Source organism: Zosterops lateralis (genome assembly GCF_965231275.1).
Source record: "Zosterops lateralis genome assembly, chromosome: 14".
NCBI lineage: Eukaryota > Metazoa > Chordata > Aves > Passeriformes > Zosteropidae > Zosterops > Zosterops lateralis.
Window position 1 is genome coordinate 7,477,448 of NC_139774.1, and position 23,942 is coordinate 7,501,389.

Genomic DNA, 23,942 nt, shown 5'->3' on the forward strand with positions numbered 1-23,942 from the left:
CTTTCTGTGGGAACAGCTTGCTCGGCTGTCACCGCATTGCAGTGGTGGGAACTGGCATTTTAAGCTCTGTAAAGTGGTGGCTCAGAGGGACACGGAGAGGATGAGAAGCAGGGGCTGAGACATTGGGCTGAGAGCCTGAGGAAGCCCCTCGAGCTCAGCTGGTGCCTGCAGTGGGTTCCTGCACCTTAAGACAGCCTCTTCCTCAAGGGGAAAACCAGACCTAATCAGCTCTAATCAACTCTGAGTCTTTTCCCAGCACACGTGTCCCAGGTTCCCCTTCCCAGTGCAGTTGTACCACCCCATGTGAGATCCGCAGTTCAGCATTAGGCTGTCTGGAGCAGCACAGATCCATTTTAAACCACCCTGTATCCTATATCTGAGTTGTAGCATCTCCCTGTGCTGACAGGTGAAATGAAGTTAAACTTGGAGATCTCCCTGTCTTAGGGGCCATTTTTATTTTTAGTTCGCCTAAACTCTGGCCATCTCAAAACCTTAATTGCTGGCATTGGTTGCACATGGAAACTTTAAATGATTGCTCTTTCTGCTAAGTTAGTGAGTGTGATTGATCCTGGTTGGACAGAACAGGATGGATCACAGGAGCCCAGCTATGATTCAATTGTGCTTTTGTCCAGGGAGTCCCTTGGGAGAGCACTGGGCTAAAATAATCTGAAAGTGGGTAAAAAATGCTAAGCAGAACAGCTCGAAGGTTTGTGTATGAAGCATAGAAGCTGTTTCAGCCGTTCACAAGTTGTTCTTGTGATTTAAATGGTTTATTTTACAAGGCTGAGAATATTTGTTCTACCAAAAGCAGAGCTAAAGGAGGCTTTGTCTAAGATGCAGTTGAGCAAAGGTTTGTGTTTTGTTTAGCAATCTTACTGCAGGCACAGAGCAATATGCAAGGCTTATCACATCATTTATTTTCCTCTTGACTTCATTTAAGTTTGACAGGCAGCTTAGGCTCTTCTCAGGGATGCTCTTGTCTCTCAGTCTTAGTGCTGGGCCATTAAGTTTCAATTGTCAGGAACAGACAGAAGAACCAGAGCCAAACCAAGGGCAGACATTCTATCCATTCCCATCTTCTGTGTGTGCTGGTCATTAAGAAAAACAAGAAAATCAGTTACCAAAGGTGAGGGTGAGTGAATCACGATTCATTCTCTGAAATCCTGTCTCCTTGATTTTCCATGGGTAGGTAAGAGTGCCTGAGGGGCTCCAGGGATGGTGGTCTGGTTTCTGGTTTCAGACATCATTTCTTAGTTGTGCAGAGAGGTGTGCATCTGTTGAAATTCCAAACTGTCCTGGTTTTAGCCACTAGAAAGAGAAATTATCCTTCTGTCAGCCCCTCTTTGCTGGACTTCATAGCTGCTCTGCCCTGCCTTTCTAGGTCATAGCACAGGTCATAGGGCTGTCATCTCCTCGGATTTTGTTGTCTTAGTTCCTAAGCAAAGCCTCTACAGGTGATCAGCTTCTCTGGGGGAGGGAGGAAACAGAAGGGAGAGCAAAGTGCACACGGGGGAGGCAGGAACAGGAACAGCAGAGGAACAGTGGAAAGCTGTGTGGTCACAGATGGTGAAGCGAGAGGGTTCCTGTGCCACCGGCACTCCCAGAGCCTCAGTGAACAAACCTCGCTGCTTGTGGCAACAGCAAAGGGGGAAGGGCAAGTACTCAGGGAAAAATGCAGAGTCTGTCAGGCTGTATTCACTGCTGGAGGGTTTAAGAAAATAAAATACAAAAAGACAAAGATAATTGAGGGGTAAAACACGCGGTGGTAGGTTTTCTTTTGCTAATCTCTCCCAGCTGCATGTAGTTGAAGCTCACACTAGTGTTTTCTTTACTTTGGAGCCTGGTAGCTTAGTTCTCCCAACTCCCCATGAAGATCAGTGTTTAACACCCTCTTTCCTCTTGTTGGGGGGCTGTTGGGGTCTGCACTGTGGTGTGTGAAACACAAGCTCTTGAGGGCACTGCTGGGCTTTGCAGTGTCCAGGAGGGTGGGTGATCTGGGTGTCATCAATCTGATTTGCCATCTCAGTGCAGTTTGCTAATCTGCCTTCTTCTCCCTGCCAGAATGAAGAGAAGAGGAGCCTTTCCCTGGGGGGCCATGTGGGCTTCGACAGCCTCCCCGATCAGCTGGTCAGCAAGTCTGTCACACAAGGCTTCAGCTTCAACATCCTCTGTGTGGGTGAGCACAAACCTCCTCTGCAAACAGCCACGGGGAGAGGTTGGGACCAGGATTTCTCCAGTGTCCTGCTATGCCACGAGCCTTGGCAGTGACTTGAGCAAGTCAGAAACGCCAAACTTAAAAAGCACATTGAGTCAAACCAGGAGAATTTCTGTAATCTGTAAATGGGGTATTGCTCATCATATCTGCTGCAATAGCTTTGCAATAGGAAGGATCAAAGGAAGGCTGAATATAGCAAGTTAAGTATTTCCATATGCAAACTGAGGTGGCTGGCATGAGCAGCTTTTGCTGGGTATGATGTCTAAGTAGATACAGTCAGATGCACCATGGGTTATGTGAGAGCTGCTGTTGATAACTTGGTTATTTCTGAGTGTAAGCCTGCACCCCAAATCTGGGCACAAGAGCTTTGTGTCTGAGCTGTGCCTGGTCAGTGCTTTCCCTGGTCAGAGGGTGTGAAGCATGGTCATCCCTGTGCTTGGAAAGGGAGGGGGAGTGTTCTGTATTGACTTTAAAATAACTTCATTATATTCTTGGCTTTTAATTTTGGGATTGATGTGATCTAGCAGGCAGTGCTGGCTGAAATACTAGAGACCAGTTCCTTCCAGTGGTGAGATGAGCATAATTTTTGCTTTGGCTGGTTCTTGTACGATGTATGATCTCTGAAGTATTGTAACCTGCTAGACCATCAGAAATACATCAAGAGGCAGCAGCTCCTATGGCTTTGTATAGACTGTGCAGTGACTCTCTTGACAACTTACACAAGGTGCCTGTGCTGTACCAAGTCACTTCTGCATATCCACACCACAAATAAAAAGCATGGCTGAAATCACAGTTGAAATTCACTGATTTGTTCTTAGCAGAAGGGTAATTGCAGCAGAGGTCAATATGTTTTTAATCACTGTAATTCTTGGGCTCCTGTCATACCAGAATGGATATTCCTACATTCTCATTTAGCTTTTTTTAAAATGTTTTTGGACAAGAGAGAAAAAGTCCCACCCTGTTTGCTGGTCCCTATTCCCAACAGTGCCCACAACTGAACAGGAGAATGTAGCTTACATCAGGAAGCGAGTTCTTAATATGTCTGCTTTCAGATTAATCTAAAGCACCAGCTGGCTTTATTTCCTTGCATAACTCTTAGCTGCAGCTGGTAGGAAGCAGCGTGTGCCTCTGCCCCTCTCTGAGCACTCTGAGGTGTTTATTCTCCTGTGAAGAGCAGAGCCTAAGGTGCTGGAGGAAGAAGAGAATCCCAAGCTCTTGGCAGTAGACATGGCACCTGTGTAGAGCAGAACCTTTCCCACCCTTCTGCTCTCCCAGCAGTGTATCTGCTGTAGGGCTCCTCAGCAGTGCCTGTCTCTGCTGAAGTGGTAGCAGGATGGGCTGCCTGGAAAATGAGCAGAGAGTAGAAGGTTATTTCCTTGGATTTTGCCTCTCTTTACCCCCATGACCAATAGGGCTGTGTGTAGTGAATAAGGAATTTAAATGAGGCCCTTTCTAGGCCAAACTGGAAAATATCAGTCTTGTTTCATTACCAGGAATAGCAGTTCAAAGCCTTTCTGGCTCACAAACAGCTTGTCAGCCAGATATTCTGGGATAGAGATTTTTGTGATGCATCCCAGGTGTCTTTCAATGGCTACTAAAGTTGTCCCCTCCACAGCTTCTCTAGTGCTTTCCCAAGCAAAGTCAGGGCTCATGGAAAGGAAAACAGTGTTTTTTGCTGTGCTGTTGTGCTCTGTGTGATACTGGGGGACATGACCCAAGTGCTCTATGTTGTTTGCATCAAGCATGGGAGGCCTTCAAGAAGGCAGACACCTGTGTGACAGTTACATGTCCATCCACAAGCAATTCATGGTGATCTTCCACAGTGTAATGTCACAATAGGACACAAAGTAAAGATGCCTGACTCTAGTCAGAAGGCAGTAGAAATCAGGAAGTTTATTTACAATTCATTCAGCCCTTTTATAACATGCTGTGCTAAGAAGACACATTATTGGTCCATAGGACTGATTGGCTAAGTGACAGAAGTAGCAAACAATACTTGTTATGGGAAAGGAATATTGTTTAAACAAGGTTGTTTTGGGGAAAAGAAAAACTGTTAAAAGGATTCCCTGGAGAAGAGCTGGCTCTTCTCAAGCTCAGAAAATATTGAGTCTACAGCGTAATTTAGTTCTCTCATTAATATGCTTTGAAGTCCCTATGGCAAATTCATGCTGCAGTGACCTGATGGCTTGTCCTCCCTAGGTGAGACTGGCATTGGGAAATCCACGCTGATGAACACCCTCTTCAACACCACGTTTGAGACAGAGGAGGCCAGTCACTACGAGAGCGCTGTCCGCCTGCGGCCGCGCACCTACGACCTGCAGGAGAGCAACGTGCACCTGAAGCTGACCATCGTGGATGCTGTTGGGTTTGGGGATCAGATAAACAAAGACGAAAGGCAGGTCTTGTGCCATCTGCTCGGCGTTTCTGGGCTTGCCTCGTGCTTAGGCATCAGCTGCCTGCAGTACTGCAGAAGTGTCTGTGTCTCTGTTAAAGGAGTCGCTGCCTGTAGTAGCTCTGGTTCTGGTAGAGGGTGAACAGCCAAAAGAGAGGTCACAGGAGGTCTTTCCAGCAGAGATTGCTGTCCTCCAGGAGCATGAGCTGCTAAGCAGCTGTCCTCAGAGCAGGGTCAGGAATTATCTGTTCTGAACTTGTCACATTTAACTACAGAGACATCTTGTTCAAGCCCCAGGTAAAGGCTTTCTGGGATTCCAAGGTGTCTCCTTGGTCATGTTGCATTGCTAGAGACAGATGGCTGAACTCTGAAATCTGGGTAGTCATCTTTTTGTGTTCCACTGTCCTTAGACTTTGCAGTGCAGCCTCAAGAATCTCCAGCAACCTTTGGATTGTAAATTCTATGTGTTAACACCACACTTTCCCCATTGTAAATCTAAATCATTTGAGTCTTAAAACTTGTTTTTAAGTGATATCATGGAATGTCTAGGAGAATTCCTTCAGCCTCTAGACAGTTCAGATTTGTGCTCCAGTAGCTGGTTTGCTAATGGGATGGTTTTAGTTACAGGCCAATCGTAGAGTACATTGATACGCAGTTTGAAAACTATTTGCAAGAAGAGCTGAAAATCCGCCGGTCTCTCTTCAACTACCACGACACGAGGATCCACGTCTGCCTCTACTTCATCACCCCCACCGGGCACTCGCTCAAGTCCTTGGACCTGGTGACAATGAAGAAGCTGGATAGCAAGGTAGGGGGTAGGAGACCATGGTCCCTCTTTCTGGAATGCTTTTGTTGGTTACTGATTGTCACATGGAAGGTTTTGTTCCTTCTGTGCAAGTGCTGGACTCTTTCCTGCATGGCAGCTGAGCCATTCTTAGGACTCTAGTAAAGCTTTGTCTGGCCTGGTGGTTGCTGAGATCCTGTGCTTGTTTTCTCACTGACTTTCCTGAAGAATGTCAGGGAAGGCATGTTTTCCAGTTGGTTGTGTAAATTCCAGAGTGTCCCTCTACTGTAAGGATCTTATCCAGATTAGCTGATCTTTATCAAAGCCATCAGCTACAGCTCTATTGGGTTTGCAGGTGAGGATGCCTTCCAGCTTCTGCACTTAAATTGTGGAGTCCCCTTTGCTGTCCTGACCTGTCAGCAGGGACAGAGGGGCTGAGAGCCACTGACATTGTAGTTGTCCTGATGTGGTGGTCAGGGCTGAGGAGAAGCATTGGCTGTGTGTGCTGGTGCACAGGGAGTGTGTGATCTGTCACTGCTGGTAGTGCCAGGTCATCTGGGTAGGAGATCACAGCATCTTCATAAAGTGTAGGCATGGTGAGGAATTCTCAAGGTCGGAGGAATCCTAAAAGTGGGCCATGAGAGGGTCTGCTGGGGTTGTTTCTTTCTGCATAAGCTATTCTGCCTTAAGGGGCAGGATGTTACTTAACCAACTACTTGCTTATATTCCTGCAGCTGGGGGCAAGTTTCTGACATAGTTTTGGGTGTTCCAGCTGGCTTCCAGGGAGCTGCAGGAGGCTTCAAAGGTCATTAGTGGCAGCAGAATCTCTTCTTCTCAATAATTTCCTGTCTTTCAGAGCAGTGTTTTAGCAGCAGAGTGATTCCTTTCAGGTAGCACATGCTGTTTAGCCCACAGAGGGACAGGCATGGCAGGTGGGACCCTGCAGGACCTGGGGGTCCTGGATTACCCTGAGGGAGCACTCTCTTCTCTGGCTGTTGTTCACATGCAGCTCTGCTGGACTTTCCTGGTGGGTTGAGCTCCCCTCATGCAGTCCCTGCTGCTTGCCCTTACCACCTAAGGCTCATGGCCTGCTTTTCCTTGGCCCTAGTGCAGAGCAGGCACTGCCTTCCCATTGCAGTGGGCTGTTTGAAGCTTTAGTGGCTGTTACACTGACTTCATCAGGAATCTGAAAACTTTCCCTTAATAAACTTTTGTCTCCTGGTACAGTGCCAGCATTACATATTCCCAGAAATATTTTTGGAGGAAAGCTTTTGCACTATTCCCCTTGGTACTGGTGGTCCCACAAAACATTTCTCTCCTTCTCATTCCCTACTTTTCACATCTCCCTGTGGTTGCCTTTAATGTGGTCCTTTGGTAGTACCAAAATAAATCCTTTGTACTTGTGCACAGATGAAAACTTTGTGCACAGGCAAACTTTTTATATTTCCAAACTTCCACTTTAATAGCTCTCTCTGGAGTCATTTTATGCCTTTGTTCTCATCTCCCTTCTTGCCACAGCATGAGAACATCCTGGATTTCATGCTGTGGTGGCCTCACACAAGTGGGCACATGGAAATGAATAAGCAAGTGGAGCCCATTGATATTTTCTGGGCATCAGGGATTTATGTTGCATTTCTGCACTGGTGTCATCCCAGGACATCAGGGCTCTTTCCAGGCATTCCCTGAGGGGTTTGTACACGGCTGTGCCCCTTCCCCACTACAAATGAACCATTTGTGCTGGGGGCTGGAGTGTGGGCAGGGTGAATTGGGGTGTCAGCAGAGCCCAGGCAGTTCTGCCCTCTCCAGACGGGAGCAGTGAGTGGTTACTGAGCAGAGCTGACATGCACTGGCTCCTGTCTGCTGTGTGAGCACACCTCACCTGCCCTGCTTCTTGGAGAGCTTCGTGTGGCCCTTCTTTTACAGTTGAGGAAAGGAGCCTGTGGAGGTGGAAGGTACACTGAGGCAGTGTTTTGCTCTGTGCTCTGCTGGCTCAGCCTCTGGGGCTGGGTTAACAGGGAGTTGGTAGGACTGTGGGTCAGTTCCACCTTTGCTTTAGCCCACAAATGCATGATGTGTGTTCCTGGGCAGGCTTTTGACTCTCTGTGACAATTTCAATAACCAGTCCTGCTTTTTGTGTAAAAGTTTACAAAATCTCTTCTGTGTAAAGCTGTTTTGTAAACAGAATCTTCCATTGTACTGTAGGACAATATCTGTTTGGCTGAGCTTATGGCCAGCTGTTATCTGGGGTGTTTAGTTACAGCCAGAGAGCAGAACCATCTTCAGAAGTGGTTGTAGGTAGATGGAATTTGGCTGGCTGCTAGTGGAAAGCACATAGGGCCTGACAGGTACAGACTTTCCACTGGGTTTAACCTGGGAAAAGGAGATAAATAATAGTGCATTTGTATGAGATGAGAAGGTGATTTATTGATTTAAAACCCAGCCCTGTCATGGGAAATGGTGGCTCAGTGTGTGCAGCCATAAAGGTGCTGGAGCTCACTGCTTTGTCCCTGGCTGGTTTTAAGTCAGCATGTGCTGTCTGAGCTGTGGCTAACTGCCTGCCCTCCCAGAGATGACACATCCCAGGCAGGTGGGGATGCCTCAGGCAGCCTGTGCCTCAGCTCTTTGGCTTCCAAAGTAGGATTTGCTTGTTGGCTTCACTACAACTGCATTCAGGAACAGTTTGGAGATGGGGGAAAACTCAGCTGTATTTCACAGGACAGAAGTGTCTGCAGTCGTATTGCATCAGCAAAATTATTTTCTACCAAATGACAAGTTCTTCTGAGTTCTGTTTTTGGAGATGAGAAGCAACTCTGGTCAGAAAGACTTGAGAAGGAGGTGCATTTTTGTCTGTGTGAATGGGAGTTCCCTGTCCTGTCTGAAGCAAAGACTTCCTCTGGTCATAATTCCAGCTCCAGCAAAGCCCTCCAGCACATGGACTGACAGGCAGGGGGACATTGCACCCCTGTCACATTTAGTGGGGTGACATGCCAGTAGTCAACTGCATGATTTTATTACTAGATCTTTAAATACAGAATATTGCTCTTCCACCATGAGACACAAGAATGTTGCTCTAGGATTTTGCCTTCAACCCAAAATCAACATTATTTGTATAAAAAGAGTGGACAGAGAACGGTCATGTAGTTCTGGCATTCCTTGTTTTTACTGAGTTTTAAAACCTGTTCAGGAGAAGAGGTGACTTTTCTTGTCTAGCCAGATATGTATCAGTTTGTCACTAATCCCTGTGTCACAGACATGGAGCTGGGTGTGTGGAAGGTGCTGTGAGGAGGTAGGATCAGACGTGCAGGTCAGTAGCGTTTCATGTCTCATTGGTTTCTTGTTTCCAAACTGTTCCCTCCTTTCTCTGTGTTGTGAAGGAATGAACCCATGCTGGACTTAGGACTCAAAGGTCATATCCATGCCTCCCCAGTATTGATGTGGCTATTGATACTGGAAACACAGCTTGGAAAACCCCTTTATGTTGTGAGCTCTGTGTCAGCAGGTGTTTACTGAGTTGCCTTTTCAAAAGACAAGAAATCTGGTTGAGGGCACTCAAACCAGCCTTGGTTTGTGCTTTTTTTGAGTAGTGCTGGGACCACAGTGGTGACCACAGAGCCTGTCTCCTCTGCTGCTAGAAAGCTACACCAGGCTCCAGGCTCTGCACTCTTGCATTGCTGGAAGCAGGGCTGAACTGGTGCTCCTTGGAAAAAGAAGGGGAAATTGCTTGGGCTGATTAAAAACGGATGTGAGCCCTGAGCTGACCCATTTTCTGTGGTTGGTGGTGAAGCCTCCTCAGCTCTTAGCAGGTCAGGGAGACACCCAGCTGTGGTCATGGCCCTTTTACCTTTGTAATGAGGACATGGACCTGCTGAGCAGTGGAGGGAGCAGCAGGAGGGCTGTGGTCCTTGGTAAAATAGTCCAGGTCAGTGGCTGAGAAAAAGAGGAATTTATTCTCTCAGATACATTTGCAATGAGCAAATTTAGACTATTTTGGTTCAGTGTAAGTAAAAGCTCTTATGTTTGGTGAGTGCTAAACCACTAAAGAGACAGAGAAGGGGGGAGCAGTGTTGCAGGGGGAACCCAAGAAGTATGAAAAAAACACTGATCTACAGAGAACTTGTGCTGGGAAAGCAAAGCCATTTGTTTTAATGGGCACCCACTGGAGACCAACTGGTTGCCATGAATTTCAGCTCTGTAGGACAAAAAAAGTTGGCTGTTGGGAAATGTTAGATGGCAAATCAGACTTTCTCCTTATTTGTCTAAATTCGTGTGTTTCATTGCTATGAATTTGGCTGCTGCTCAGGCAGACGAGTTCTGCTGTTTGTTTAAGCAGTGGTTTGCAGTATCACACTTGGCTTTTCTGGGCACAGCAGCATTATCTACCACAGGTTACTGTGATAGATCCAGCCTCACTGCAGCTCTCTTAAGCATGAGGCCATAATGAACCCCATCACTCCTGATGGATGTGGGATGTGGCCCTTGTTCACTTTGATCTTGGTGGGTACTGAGCACAGGGAGACCTCCCCACTGTGCAGCTTGTGGGTGGCTTTGAAGCCCAGGTGGATGAAGTTCTGTGGGATATAGTGACTGCTGGCTGACCTGGAATCAAAGCTGAGCAAGAACAGCATAAAATAAATGTCTGCTGTAAGGCACCCTGCACCTTTCTCCATATAATCCACATGGTACACCCAAGTTGTGATCCTCACCAAGAGGCTTGTGGAGTCCTTGAAGAGGATCATCAGCTGCCGTCAGAGCATCTGAGGAGTCCCTGCTCTTTCTGCTTGAGCATGGGAAGGCTTCACATCAGATCAGTGTGCGTTTCATCCTTGTGCTTGTCTTGTAAAACATCCTGTCAGCACAGCCAGAGTGGATGGGTGACAGCTCAGATGTGACAGCTACACTGTGGTGCCTCCCTCCATGTGTGTAACAAACTACACAGGCAAGAGCAGGGCTTTGATTTGTACTTAGTACAGGGTGTGTGGTTTATCTGAAGTCTTGTAGCCAAGTGAGTCCTGGAAAAACTCTTCCCTCTAGTGTTCAGCTGAGCTGGGCTGCAGCTCCTGTGTAAATAGAGCTCCAAGGTGATTTTAGGAGATGTAAAACAGCCAGTGGGGCAGGATCTGGGTTACCCCCAGGCTCAACACAGCTGCTCACCCTGCTGCTGCTCACCTGGGTGTTTGTCCTTCCTTCCTTCCTTCTGCTGCAGGTGAACATCATCCCAATCATTGCCAAAGCAGACACCATCTCCAAGAGCGAGCTGCACAAGTTCAAGATCAAGATCATGAGTGAGCTGGTCAGCAATGGGGTGCAGATCTATCAGTTCCCTACGGATGATGAGGCGGTGGCTGAGATCAACTCTGTGATGAATGTGGGTAACGCTGCCAGTTCCATCCCTGCCAGAAGTGGTGACAAATTAAATTGCTGCACAAAAACACATTTGAAGGGCAAGTTTCATTGGGAATGTCCAGACACTGAATCTGTTGGAAAGTTGAGCTGTGGGTGTCACAGATGCCAAAGGCCATTGCATACAGAATTAATTAAAATGTGGCTTGTGTTTAATCTGGGGATTCTGTGGAGAAACTTAGCTCTAGAATTTGCTTTATTGAATTTTTGAAAAGTACTTTCCTCAAAATTAATTCTGTCCATTCTTATGCTACTTTGTGTTTGAGGAAGAAGAAACTTTGAATAAAATGTTGACAGTTAAGATTTGCATTGGTCTTGTCACTTAAGGAAGCTGACCAGAGAAAACCCAATTTAAAATAAAGAAGAAAAAAATTTAATCTCTATTTTATCTTTTTTGAAATTCAGAGATCAAATTCAGACCTGACTGAAGCACATGCAAAAACACTTTCAAGCTTCCTGTCTCTCAAATCAAAGTGCAGCTATGGCTGTAGAGACAACTGAAATATTTCCATGATAATTTTATAACTCAAAAGTAGCTTTTTCATCAAAATTAACATTTTCCTGCATAGCTGTTTCTGATTAAATGCTTTGTCTTTTCTTTCACCCTTCCCCCACCACCCAGTTTTTTTTAGTTCATTCACCAGTTGGTTTCTGGGTGGACTAGATATGTGTTTTCACTGTAATAGTTCCTTTTTGCTGAAACCATGAAAAATTTGGAGGATTCACTCTTATTTAAATAATTGCAAGCTGTGCGTACTGAGGAGGAAAGCAGGAGTCATCATTGCTTGGCTTTTTTCTTCCCTTCCTTCCTCCAATGAAAATATATTTGGCCACTTCTCTATGAGTTCCACGCTTCTGGATCCATTTCTTTTTAAACATGAAGGATTTTGTCAGCCTCACCCTGCTGAAGCATCCACTCTGTGGAGGGTGTCCTGTTTCCTGCCTGTGCCTGGTGCTTTGCAGACTTGGAGAGCAGCGAGTACATGTTGTATCCTGCACATGTCCCTTGCAGTGCCCACACACTCTCTGCTGTGCCAAGGCCTGTGTGTGGATGTCCCTGCCTGTGCTTTTGGCAAGGCAGGGAGTGCCCTGCTCCTGCTGAGTGCAGCCTGACAGGGGGATAGAGTAGAGCAGTAATGACCATGGTGTTCCTACAACATTCTCCAGCTGGTGCAGCCCAGGCAGCATTGCTGTAAGCTATGCTGTGCCCTGACTCTCTGTAGTAAAACATCCTGTCAGCTATTGTAGTAGTGACAGGATGTTTTGTAGTAGAGGTTGCTCTGAGTGTCAGAAATTGGTAGGTTCAAAGAAGGGACTCATGGAAATGACTCCTGTGCCTGGGTGAGGGGGAGCTGGGGGTCAGGCTGATCACTGAGGGGTTACCCCATCCACTGAGTCCCTGCCCTTGGCTCTGTTTCAGGCTCATCTGCCCTTTGCTGTGGTGGGCAGCACGGAGGAGGTGAAAGTCGGGAACAAGCTGGTGCGAGCTCGGCAGTACCCGTGGGGAGTGGTGCAAGGTGAGGGGCTGCAAGCCCACCCCAAACCTCCTGTGTGTGCCCAGGCAAATCTTGACACCTCCCCAGCTCTGCCCTCCACCAGCACCTCTGTATGAAGGTGCCTTGTGATATCTGTGGGTTGGCTAATCTTCCCTCTGAATGGCCATTCCCACCAGCAGGCAGGAAGGCCAGCAGGAATCCCTGCATCCAAGGGGTTGTGTTGTGCCCTGAGCAGGGCAACAAGCTCCTCAGGATGGGAGTGTCTGGAGTCAATCCTGTGTGCCCTCGTGTCCCTCCACCACACCTGCAGTTTGGTGACTTGTCCCTTCCCTCCTGGCAGTGGAGAACGAGAGTCACTGTGACTTTGTGAAGCTGCGGGAGATGCTGATCCGCGTCAACATGGAGGATCTGCGCGAGCAGACACACACCCGCCACTACGAGCTCTACAGGAGGTGCAAGCTGGAGGAGATGGGCTTCAAGGACACGGATCCAGACAACCAGCCCTTCAGGTGAGTGGCCTTCTCACCTAGCATCATTTTAGAGTGAGAGTTTGGTACTGACAGCCCCCAAAAATGGGAGGTTTGTAGGTGAAATCTGGAAAATACCACCGCTGGGTTTGAACTTTGCAGCTGATTTGGATGTTCCCTTCCCTGCCTGTTTTTTCTGAACAACACAGATGGGCCTGCATTTCCCCATCACTAACTCATCAGTGTCCAGAGTCTGGATTTCATTTGCTTTCTTCCCCAGCCTCCAAGAAACATACGAGACCAAAAGGAAAGAGTTCTTGGGTGAGCTCCAGAGGAAAGAGGAAGAAATGAGACAAATGTTTGTTAACAAAGTCAAGGAGACAGAGGCAGAGCTGAAGGAGAAGGAGAGAGAGGTGAGTGTGCCAAAAATGGTGAGGAACCCAAACTACAGCCAGCAGGGAATCTGGGTCTGAGCAATGCATGAATCCTGGAAAGCACATTGCAGCAAACCTCACCATCCAAGGCACAAACACGTCACTGGTTTAGGTGCCTCAGAAACAAGTCTTCCCTGTCCTGTGCCATGTGGAAATATGGCTGCTGTCTGGGGAGTTAAAGCCAGTGGCAGGAATTCTAGGTGAGCATCCTTGTGAGAGAGACCTCCCTCTTGTGGCTCACTGGACAGCAGAGTAAAGGAAGCAGCTGGGCTGGGGTCCCCAGTCAAAGTGAGTCCAGTGGAGACCCCAGTGTGAGGCCTCAGGAAGCAGCTGTGGCTGGAGGGGAATTAAATGGACCATCTTCAGAACTAGTGAGGAACAAAAGATCCTGCAATGTCCCCAGCCCCTCTGCAGGGCTGCAGGCTGCGCCAAAATCCCCTGTGCTCATCTCCAGGGCTCATGCTGACTCTGGTTTGCTGTGTGGTGTCAGGCAGAACTGAATATATTGTGTCTTCCCTGCTTTTGGTGGGCACTAGGTGCAGCATTCTGCCAGCAAGTTGGTCCCTGTGGTGGGGATTTGTGTGGGAGGTGTGACAGGGCTCCTGGGGCTGGGTTAGCACAGCCAAAATGAGCTGAATGCAATGCTCAGAGGTTCTGTCTCCTACCAGCTGCATGAGAAGTTTGAGCACTTGAAAAGGATACACCAGGAAGAGAAAAGGAAGGTGGAGGAGAAGAGGAGAGAGCTGGAGGAAGAGATGAACATGTTCAACAGGCGGAAAGTGGCAGTGGAAACGTTGCAGTCCCAATCCTTGCAGGCTACCTCACAGCAGCCACTGAAGAAGGACAAAGACAGGAAAAAGTAAGTGTCTGAACTGGAGTCTTCCTCCTCTGCCACTGGAAAGCTGGGAGTCTGCTCAGATGCTTTAATGTTTGGTCAGTTGTTAAAACATAAAGAAAAGGGGATTTTGGAATCCTGATTCCCCCATCCTTCTGATTCTTTGCTTCAAGCAGAGGAGAGATGGGTCCCTCCTGTGCCCAAGCACTGCCCAGAGAAGCCTGGTTGGCTGCAGGTTGGAGGGATTTCAATTTGAGGCCATTAGCTAAAGGTCCCATGGGGTTCACTCTTGCCTCTGTGACAACCAGCTCAGGTTGTGAAATGGGCTCCAAGGCACAGTTCTGATTACAAGAAAATCCTTTTCCTCTAAAGGCAGAGTTCTTATCTTAGCGTGCTGCACATTAATTGACATTGCTGAAGCCAGCAGGAGCAAGGGTATGTAAATATTGCTGTTCCAGCCACCTGATTGTGTAATGATAGACCAGGAATGGGACAAACAAGTTTAAAAAGAAAATGTGTTGGAGGGGTTATCCTGCTTCCAATTCAAACCAGTCTCTAAGGAACACTTGGCTAGGGAGCAAAAATAATGAGCACTGTCATGCAAACAGGTAATTCTGCTATTGCAGCATTTTTTGTTACTTCCCCTTGCATGAAGGAGCTCAAGAGTCAGAACTGCATTCTATCAAACCCAGAGCAGGCTGGTGGCAGGGCTTTCTGAGCCTCTTAATGATGGCCAGAAAAAAAAAGACCATGAAGAGTAGCAACAGCCCAGTTTGTGCTTGACAGCACAGCATTCAGCTTCTCACTGCTATGAGATCTTGTGGTCTGTCATTTCCCTGCTGTGAACTGTAGCACCAGAGGAGCTCATTCTGTGTGCTGACATCCTAGCAATTTGTTTCTTCCTGTGGGAGATAACGGGGTAGATTATTTGAGTATTCCGTTGGAATGTAAATGTGTTGGTGCTAAAACCAAAGCTCTCTCTTCTGCAGACTGCTCAACGTGCTCTAGGCATGGCCTACCTCACACACAGAGTCTGAATGGTTCATAAAATACTTTGCTGCAAGTAGGGTTTAATCTGAATTAGGAGCTGAATCCTAGGGCTTTCTTGGACCCAGGACTGCTTTGGGGAAGGTGAGCACAGTGGTGACTTGTGCAAGTGATGCCAGGAGCAGGGACAGACTGTGAACACGGGCCAAGAAATGCTGCAGCTTCCCCTCTGCTCCTTCTGGCTGCCACATAAAAGGTTTTCCTGCCCTTTGCTGGGTTTAGCCCACCTCCAGATGTGAGTCTGGACAGTTCGTCTTCTGTGTGGCAACAGAAACAAGCTGTGGTCAGCAGCAGGACTGGGAGGCAGCTTGGTGTGTACAAAGGTCCCAGGGGCACCCACAGCCCGTGCTCTGCACACTGGTGGCCTCTACATGGTGCTAGGGCAGAGGGGCTCTGGGGCACAGCTAGAGGAGGTCCACCATCACCAGGATGGTTTTGGATTGGGTTGGGGTTTTTTTGTTGGTGGGTTTTTGTTTTTGTTTTTTTTCAAGCCTGTGAGCTAGCGCAAAATTTGGGTTTTTGGGATTTCTGCTCAAGTAAAATATTTAGGAGAGCTAGTTGAACTCTTTATCATGTCCTGGTTCAAGGCAGTGTTCTTAATAGCTTTAATAAGTATAAAATTGTGAAGGAAGAGTTGCAGAAATTGGGGGAAAGAGAAGTGTTTGTGGTGCTGAGCAGGTTTTGCCAGGCAGCTCTCACCTGAAGCCTTCAGCTGCCCCAGCAGTGTTTGTCCTCCTCCTCCTTTTTTGTTTTAACATATTTCGCTACACTTCACTTTTGTTTGATTTTCATAACTTTAATTCATGCTTTTTTTATGTTTTGTTTCTTTCAGTTAATCACACACAGACTTTCAGGCCAAGAGTGGACTTGGTGCTTTCATGTGTTAAGTTGCTTGAGTTTCCCACCCTGAGTGACCCTTCTCATAACATTGTGTGAGTGGACCAAAGTGAAAATGAGCATCTCCGTGGTTGCAGTGTTCCGACCTGCTGTTTTCTTTTCAGAATTATCGGGAGGTTTGCAGGAAGTAACCTTACATGTACATTTTGTTAAACAAAGCCAACTAATCCCTCAAGTAAGATGCTTTGTTCTAAACCCAGTGATTGAGCAGCCGTGTATGAAGTGACCATAACTGAACTCGTCTTACCCACCAGCTAAACAATTGCTTTCTACATTTGTTTTTTTAATTGGCCAAGGTGACTGCCGGAGGCTCATTGACCTCCCCTGTACATGCACAGTGAGAGGAGTGGTCTGAAGAATGCTGAAATGTTTGTTTTTCTAACAAAATTCTCAAGTTTTTAGAATGGGTAGAAAAACACTACATTTAGGCTTTCTGCAGGAATCTTAGTCAGAGTAACCCTCATTCCAGTAATTCTGTATTAATTCCTGAATTACTCTAAACACTATCTACATCATTTATTTTATATATATATATAAAGAGAGAGAAAGAGTGGATAATAAAATTAATGGGACAATGTTTTGAATTTTCTTTACTGCTAAAGTAGAACATTTGTAGAGAGGTTTTTCATAAGAGTTTGTTGTACAAAGTGGAACTACAGGTTTGTGTAACATTTCAGTTGTCACTTACCCATGTATTTACTGTTGTGGAAACTATTTAAGCCAACATCTTTACTTTTACTCTTTAACCTTAAACCTAATATGTGCCTAATAAGGAGAATCCCCTGCTCTTGAGCTGTGCACTGTATTTATGTTGACAGGCCCTGTTCCTCTTAAAAGGTGCTTCTTTTGACAACTCCTCATGCCTAGAAATCACAGCCTTGTTTTCCTGGGCAACTGAGCTTAGAGGAATAATTAGGATCAATACTCATTTTTTCCACTCAAATCATTTTGTGACTAGGCAGGGCAATAACTGAACAGAGAGTTACTAGCTGTGTTGTCATGGAAAAATAGTCAGACCCAATTCCATCCATCCATCAGATCCTAGGCTAAATGAAAGGAAATATTTTATATTAACCCTCACATAGTGTCTTTAGAGTTTATAAAAACACTGGCTGGCTAAGTGTTAGTTGTGAGTGTGTGCATTTTTATTTCATTATTAATGAAATACAGGATTATTATTACAGGATTTTTCTGATATGTTTTTTTGTTACAGACTTGTCTTTAAGCTGTCAGCAAATTCCTGATGTGCCGTGCAGAAGGAGATGCAGGGCCTGGGTCTGAGCTGTCACAGGGCTGTTGCAGGGCAGCATTTTGCTGGATTCTGAGGTTCTTTAATGCTCATATTCCATTAAAGCAGCTTTTTTTTTCCCTTTTCTAAACACATGCTCAGGTATTAAACTGTTTTCCAATGGACATTGGCCTTTCTGTAGATATACTGACAGAGCTGCTTGATGCTTGTAGAAAAGAACCTCACAAAGATCTCACTGGTACCTTTTACAACAGGCTTTTGTTGAAAGAATAAAAATTCTGCACTTGTTGGGAGTCTGCTGAAAGCTGGACACTTAATTTTTAAGGCTGTGCCTCCAGGTTAGATGTATTTTAAAGAGTAACTATCAAATGTTAGGAGGGTTAGTGTGGTTTTCTCAAACACATACAAGGAACCCAACCTTCTGTTAAATGCAAGAAGACTATTCCACCTCACCTCTGACTACAGACCAATCATGTAGGAAATTTTTTATTAATCTTTTGCTAATGAGAGAAACTGTGGTGCACTAATTGCCTGAGCAAGCAATGCTCTTTGGTTCATTGTTTGCTTCCCAAGGCCAGCGCTGGGATAAAACAGTAACTGGTGGTACTGGTGTGCACCCAGCTGCCTCACCAGTGTGTTCCCAATCAGCAGCTCTCTCCTGATCTCATGCTGCAGCCAGCAAGATCTATGCAAATGATTTCTCTCTGCCCTGGCTCATCAGAGATCAATTATTTTTTCCTAGAATAACAGGTAGTTAAGAACGATTATTATAACAAAGAGTAAAAATCTTCCAATCCATGGGCATTGTGGAGAAATTTACAGCATTTTCTGAAGAAGACATTCAGAATGTATGTAACAATATTTTCTTGATGATGATTATTATATTGCTTTGATTTTATGTTGTGACAGACATCCCTTGTCCTTGTAGTTGCTTGTTCAACATCATAATCTCCTCAAGGGGACTCAGTCATTTTTTTTTCCTAAGTACTTGTTTTTTTCATTTGGCTGAGACAAGATTTAAGTATTGTGGTAGGATAATTCTGTATATTATTTTTATTTAACAAATTACAAATATGTTGTGATGCTACTCTCACCCAGTCTGAAGACTTAAAATATTGTAGGCTAGAAAAAGTGAAAGAAATACCCTTCAGCAATGATTGAAACCATCCAGTTATACATCTTTCAGCTGTTTTATATATTTATCTGTAAAAGATTGGTATTAATGGGAAAAACTATCCACTTTTTTATCATTTAAACATTTACTGTCATGTGTGTTGTCTGCTTTCTAAATTAAACTGTGTTTTGTGGGGTGGCTGCCCCAGGGGTGTAGATGGGGCTGGTTTGGAGCCATGGAGGCACTTTGGGGACCTGTGTGGGGACACAGCCCTCTGGGACATGCTGCATCCCTTTGCTTTGTCATTCCCAGCGTGTTGGGGTTCATGGTTTGTTTGGTTTTTTTCTTTCTTTTCTTTCCACTCACTTTGTACTTTTTTTTTCTTTTATTAAATCTCACATGTATTTTGAGTTTTTGTGGTGTCATTTATTTAGTGGTGCGTTTTCTGTGCAATCTAGTTATTTTCTGTATTATCTGTCACAATAATAATGTGTCATGATTGCAAGCTTACCAATCACAGGCTGAACTATTGGGAACATTCAAGAATATAATTAGCTAATTAATTAACAACTACCTAATCATGGAGTATGCGGAAATGTACTTCCTATGTAATCTGGGGAGAAATTCTTAGACAGTAATCCAAAAGCTATCTGTGTTTGGGCAAAAGGAGCTTTGAGACTTGTTGGTACATCTCTTTAGTGAGATCTGGTGACTGAGCTGGGGGTTGTACCAGCAGCTTTGCTGATTTTATAGTGCCCAAAGAGGTGATTTAAAGGTAGGGTGAAAAGGGGGCAGAGCTGGAGAGGTTTCCTGATGGTGCATCCAAAGCTGTGTTCCTTGTCTGGGGAAGAACATCATACACTTAGGTCAAGGCCAGCAGAAGAGCACAGCTTTAGGTTGGTACTCTGCTTTCAGAGTGCTGCTGAAGCTTTAGCCAAATGTTTGTTCTTAGTGTCTGTTCTCTGGGCCATTGCTACACACCAACTCAGATATATTCACTCAGCTTTAGGTTTTTCTGGGGTGTATTTGGTATTGGACTGAGACCAGTGCTGCACTTCAGGCACAGCCAATGTGGAGTTTGGCTGATGCACAGTGTTTGCTGTGGCAGTGCTGCTGGTGGGAGGTTTTTCTGCAGCCCCAGCTTGAAGAACAAAACCAGGCTGGTGATTCTGACTCCCTCTCAGAGCTTTTTAGGAATATGCAGCTGGAAACCTTTTAGGCAGAAGCTTTAGTAGGAAATTACTTGTTGATACCAAGTTTGTACCAAGTACCAGGTTTGTATGAAGTGTTTATATCCTTTTCCATCCCAATACATTTTAAAGCCAAATCTAGGAGACCAGGGAGGAGCACGTGCATTCAGGTATCTCAGAGTTCAGGGAACAACCAAAGGTGGTGGAGTAGCTGGTCCTTTTAAAGATGGGCCACCTGGTGACGCAGATGATGCGTGTTGGCAAGTGTCTTTCCAGAGGAGCAGCGTTCAGAGCATTCATTAATGTTTGTGCAAAGCTCCTAGAGATGCCCTGAGGAGAAATGCACAGGTTTGTTAGAGAAGCAGCTCAGCAGTGAGGTAGGTGCAGTTCCAGAGCCAATGACCAGTGGCCAAGGCCCTGGGACATGGTGGTACTTTCCTTCAGGAGACAGCCTGAGCAACCCAGCCCTGTCCTCAGCTGTCCCAGGAGACAGCCTGAGCAGCCCAACCCTGTCCTCAGCTGTCCCACTGGGAGAACTGTGCAGCTGTGAAGGATGAGATGAGGCAAGGACTGTGAAAAGCCACTGCTCCTTCTGTGTGTGCTGGTTGGCTGCTCTTATGTGTCTCCATCACCTGGGATTTCTCATTTTCTCACTCTTTTCCCATTAAAATTCTAAATCAGTCCCTTGATTACCAGTTCCAAACAAGGTGTTGGCAGCTGTGAGAGCTTCTCCAAGTTGCAACGTGTTAAACTCAACTGTCTGTACAAAGGATTGGTGCTTTGACCTTTCATGCTGTCTTTACTTAATGTAAATAACTGAAACTTAAACACTGATTCTCTTTTGTTCTTTCTATAGCTTTTTTAGTCTTCCCAGTGCCTACTCCATAACAACAGGAAGATATGTTAATTAGAAGATTTATTAAGGCCAAAACATCTCATGCAGAAGAAATTAATTGGTGCTTACACCTTTAAGCTTGCAATATATTGCACAGAAGAGCATATGTAGCAAGGACTAAAATTCACCGTGTCTTTTGATGGGGAGAAGTTTGCTTAATCAGGTTTCTTGGTAAAGTTGAAATCCAAGATACTTGCCAAAAGGTAAACTGCTAATTCACGCTGCTGCACGGCTGGCACTAAATCCAGAATGCTTATTCTGGGGCTTTTACCCCAAGGGAGTTAACACTGACTGACTCCAGAGAGATGAGGGACAAAGCTGGGGTAGTGTGAGGAGCTTTCAGCTTTGCTGCTCGAGCTGCTGCATCACAGGGTCCTGCAGGTCCTCTCCTCAGTCTGGTTTTGGAGTGTAACTGGGGGAATCTGATGTCTCTAACCTGACATCCCTAGTTTGACATCCCTAATCTGTTAGCTGGATTCTCACCTTTCATAACGATAACTCTTCTGTGCAGCTTGCCTTCTGTATACTTACAGATTTTATAACCAAAATGTCCCAACCCTCCTCTTTTTAGTCTTCTGAGGGCTGCACATGGTGCCTCACACCATAACCCCTTCCCCAGAGCTCCCTGCCTACCTCCCATCTGCTGCTTTGGGGCCAGGTAACCTGCCTGGCCAGTCTGGGCTCTGGGCTGGGATGTGATGGGTGAGAAGGGAACCATTTTAAAGCACAACTAAATGTTATTTATTAATGGTGGGGAAATGGTTTAAAGCTGGAAACTCAGTGTTCCTGGTGTAAGTTCTGTGTTTGTAACAGACTGATTTCCCTTTACACAAATACTTTTTTTGAAAAAAGGTAAGGGGAAAAACAAAGTGTGGCGTCTGTGCACCAGTAACTTCACACAGGAACAGGGAGAGGCCCCAGTTTATCTTTGTTTTAAACAACATTGTAAATGAATCTCAGGAATGACCTGTACCAAAGCTGGGTTTAATAAAAACAAAACTGACTTGTTTAACAAACATCTGTTAAAACCATGGTTTGTACACCAGGTGTAACCAGAACAATGCCCTCTGTCCAAATTCACAACCCTCGAGGATCCCAGTTTCCCCTCATTAACCCCGTTGCCCTGTGATTAAAGTGTGATGTCCCCTGTGTGCCCCTGTGTCTTGGCAGCTGCTGTCCCCAGTCTCCCTCCCTTTTTCCCAATTGCTGCTTTCCCCAGTGCCCTGAGGCTGGAAGGGTAGGAGTGGCCAAAAGCCAGCCTTTGGCAGGAGGTTTGAAGGAAGTCTTGTCCTGTGCCCCTACCTCCTGCTGGGTGCTGTGACCACAGTGGCACAAAGGCTGGAAACGGAAAGTGTGGCTGTATGATGTGACAGGAGCCCTCCGAGACTCCCACGGAGGACATTGTGTCTCTGTAACCCCCCACCAGATGGGGAGGCTGATGTAGAGGCACTGACTGCCCCAGGAACTGAGTGCCTGTCCCTAGGCTGTGTGATCAGTGACAGTCTCTAAATCCTCTGAGTGCCCTTAGCCTAAATTCCCTAATAACTGGGAAATAGATTGCAGCTGCAACAGGTTTGTGGTCTGAAAAGGACTAAACTGGACACATGGAGAAGCTGTGGAGACTCCTGCCACTTGCAGGCATTAGGGATTAAACCCCTGACAAACGTTCACCCCATGTTCTTCATCCTTGCCTGTACTGCTGCCACCATGGACAGGGATGAGGCACCACTTGTGTCAGTGGAAGCACCAGGGTCTGACACACCTGTGCCTTGGGGGCCATGAATTCAAAGCTGGAAGTCTGCTGAGGAGGGCTCTGTGTGTCCTCGTGGCTGTGGTGCCCTGCACGGAACGTGTGGAAGGCTGGAGCTGTGTGTGACCATCGGGCTGAGCTATGGGACAGCCTTTGCTGCTGCTTTGATGACTGTTTTAAACTTGCTTGTGTTCTCTTTTGAGGCCAGCCACTCTAATTCCTTTGGCAAAGCTTTCATCCAGCTTGGAGCTCTTGTCAAGTTAGATTCCCAGCAGGACAGGTGAATTGGGAGTGGAAGCTTTTTGTTCTTTTTCCAAATTGCTGGGAAGATTTGATTAAATTCTGTTTGTCATGACCATAGTTAGGTCACCAGGGGGATTCCAGTTGCACGTCTTGCTGAGGAGGAATGGGAGGGGGCTCTGAGACCTGCCAGAAGTTAATGCATCTCTCCATCTCAGTGCATTTTCTGCCTTCCTAAAGAATTGAACTGTAAGTACTGCTCAAATTCGATTTAACGCACTAAAGTCAATCAGCAGGAGAAAAAGACCCAACAACTGTGTAGATGCAACCCCACAAATGAGGTATAACTATTGCATTACTCTTCCCTTTGCAGTTTTCTTGTCTCTTGGTCGATTCTCTGACTACAGGAGTTTTATTTGTGGAATGTGTAAATGAATTCTTCTCCTAGGTCATCACACACCCTCCACAATTAGTGACACTGAGTCAGGTTTATTGTCAGAAACACCCCAGTGAGTGCTGTCTTGAAATGGGGCAGCTCCCTCCTCACCTGTAATGGTTCCTGGGCAATGCTTGATCTGTGACATGGTTCCTTTAGCTGGGGGTTGTGAATGGTGGACATTGGGGATCTGAAATGCTTTGCTGTTTCTCTAGCTGGTTTAAAACAGCCACAGAAAATAGTTCTGTGGGTGCTTACCATAGGAGATTTTAGGTGTAATTGCAGTTTTGTTTACAAGGTCGTGGTAGCTTCAGGCATCTGGAAATCTGGCCTGAGCTGAGGCAACAAGAGGAGTCAGGGTTTGAGAGGTATGCCTCACCTGGGCTGAGATTCCCCAAGGGATAGGACCTTACCAGGTCAGAGCTCTTTGAAAATACTCTCTAAACATTCTCTGTAGTTTTCCTGGGGGTGAACATGCCCCAAAATAACAATCCTCACAGAGCTAGCCATAACCACACCAGACCTGTGCCAGCACTCACTGAATATGGCACATTTTCACCAGTAACTGGTGTATAGTAAATGGGATCTGGTGACTTGAGCTGCAGTTGGAATAAACTCATGTTGTACACACAGTCCAAACAGGCAGGCACACAGGTGAGAGGTCATCCTCTCTGAAACTCACTGGGCAAAATAATTGTTCCTCTCACTGCTGTGTGTGGGGAGTGTTCATCTTGTCACTCATTACTTGTCCAGGCAGGGAGGGGAAAGGTATTAAAGCTTCCAACCCTGTTCTGCAAGAAAAAAGAAGAAAAAGAAAAAAAAAAAAAAAAAAAAAGAGAAGTGGTGCCATTCTCACTATCCAAAAAGCTCCTTCTGTAACAAGAATGGTCCTCTGCAAGAGCAGCTCCTTCCTGTACTTGACAACTCATTCTTTGAGGTAGGAAGCTCCATTCTGAGCAATGGCAGGAATGCAAAGGTAAGTAAGTGACATTTTTAGCCTGATGAAGGCAAGACAGAAGTATTTGTTCCTTCATGATAACTACAGTGCTGGCGTAGGTGTGTGGGAGGGAGCTGTGCTGCCAGAGAGAGGCAGCAGTGTGT

General features: G+C 46.0%; 1 protein-coding gene across 2 annotated transcripts in view; it reads left to right on the forward strand.

The window, feature by feature from the left end:
• Nucleotides 1-18,740, forward strand: part of SEPTIN8 (septin 8) — a 33,160-nt gene extending 14,420 nt beyond the window's left edge. Inside the window, exons 2-10 of one of the 2 annotated variants that reach the window (XM_083871543.1) lie at nt 2,062-2,176; nt 4,415-4,610; nt 5,229-5,415; nt 10,595-10,756; nt 12,212-12,308; nt 12,628-12,796; nt 13,035-13,167; nt 13,857-14,047; nt 15,903-18,740. In XM_083871543.1, the coding sequence (XP_083727669.1) occupies nt 2,062-2,176; nt 4,415-4,610; nt 5,229-5,415; nt 10,595-10,756; nt 12,212-12,308; nt 12,628-12,796; nt 13,035-13,167; nt 13,857-14,047; nt 15,903-15,906 (1,254 nt within the window). In that variant the 3' untranslated portion in view covers nt 15,907-18,740. The remainder of the gene's footprint in view (nt 1-2,061; nt 2,177-4,414; nt 4,611-5,228; nt 5,416-10,594; nt 10,757-12,211; nt 12,309-12,627; nt 12,797-13,034; nt 13,168-13,856; nt 14,048-15,902) is intronic. The other variant, XM_083871544.1, reaches the window with a different exon arrangement.
• Nucleotides 18,741-23,942: the final 5,202 nt, after the last annotated feature.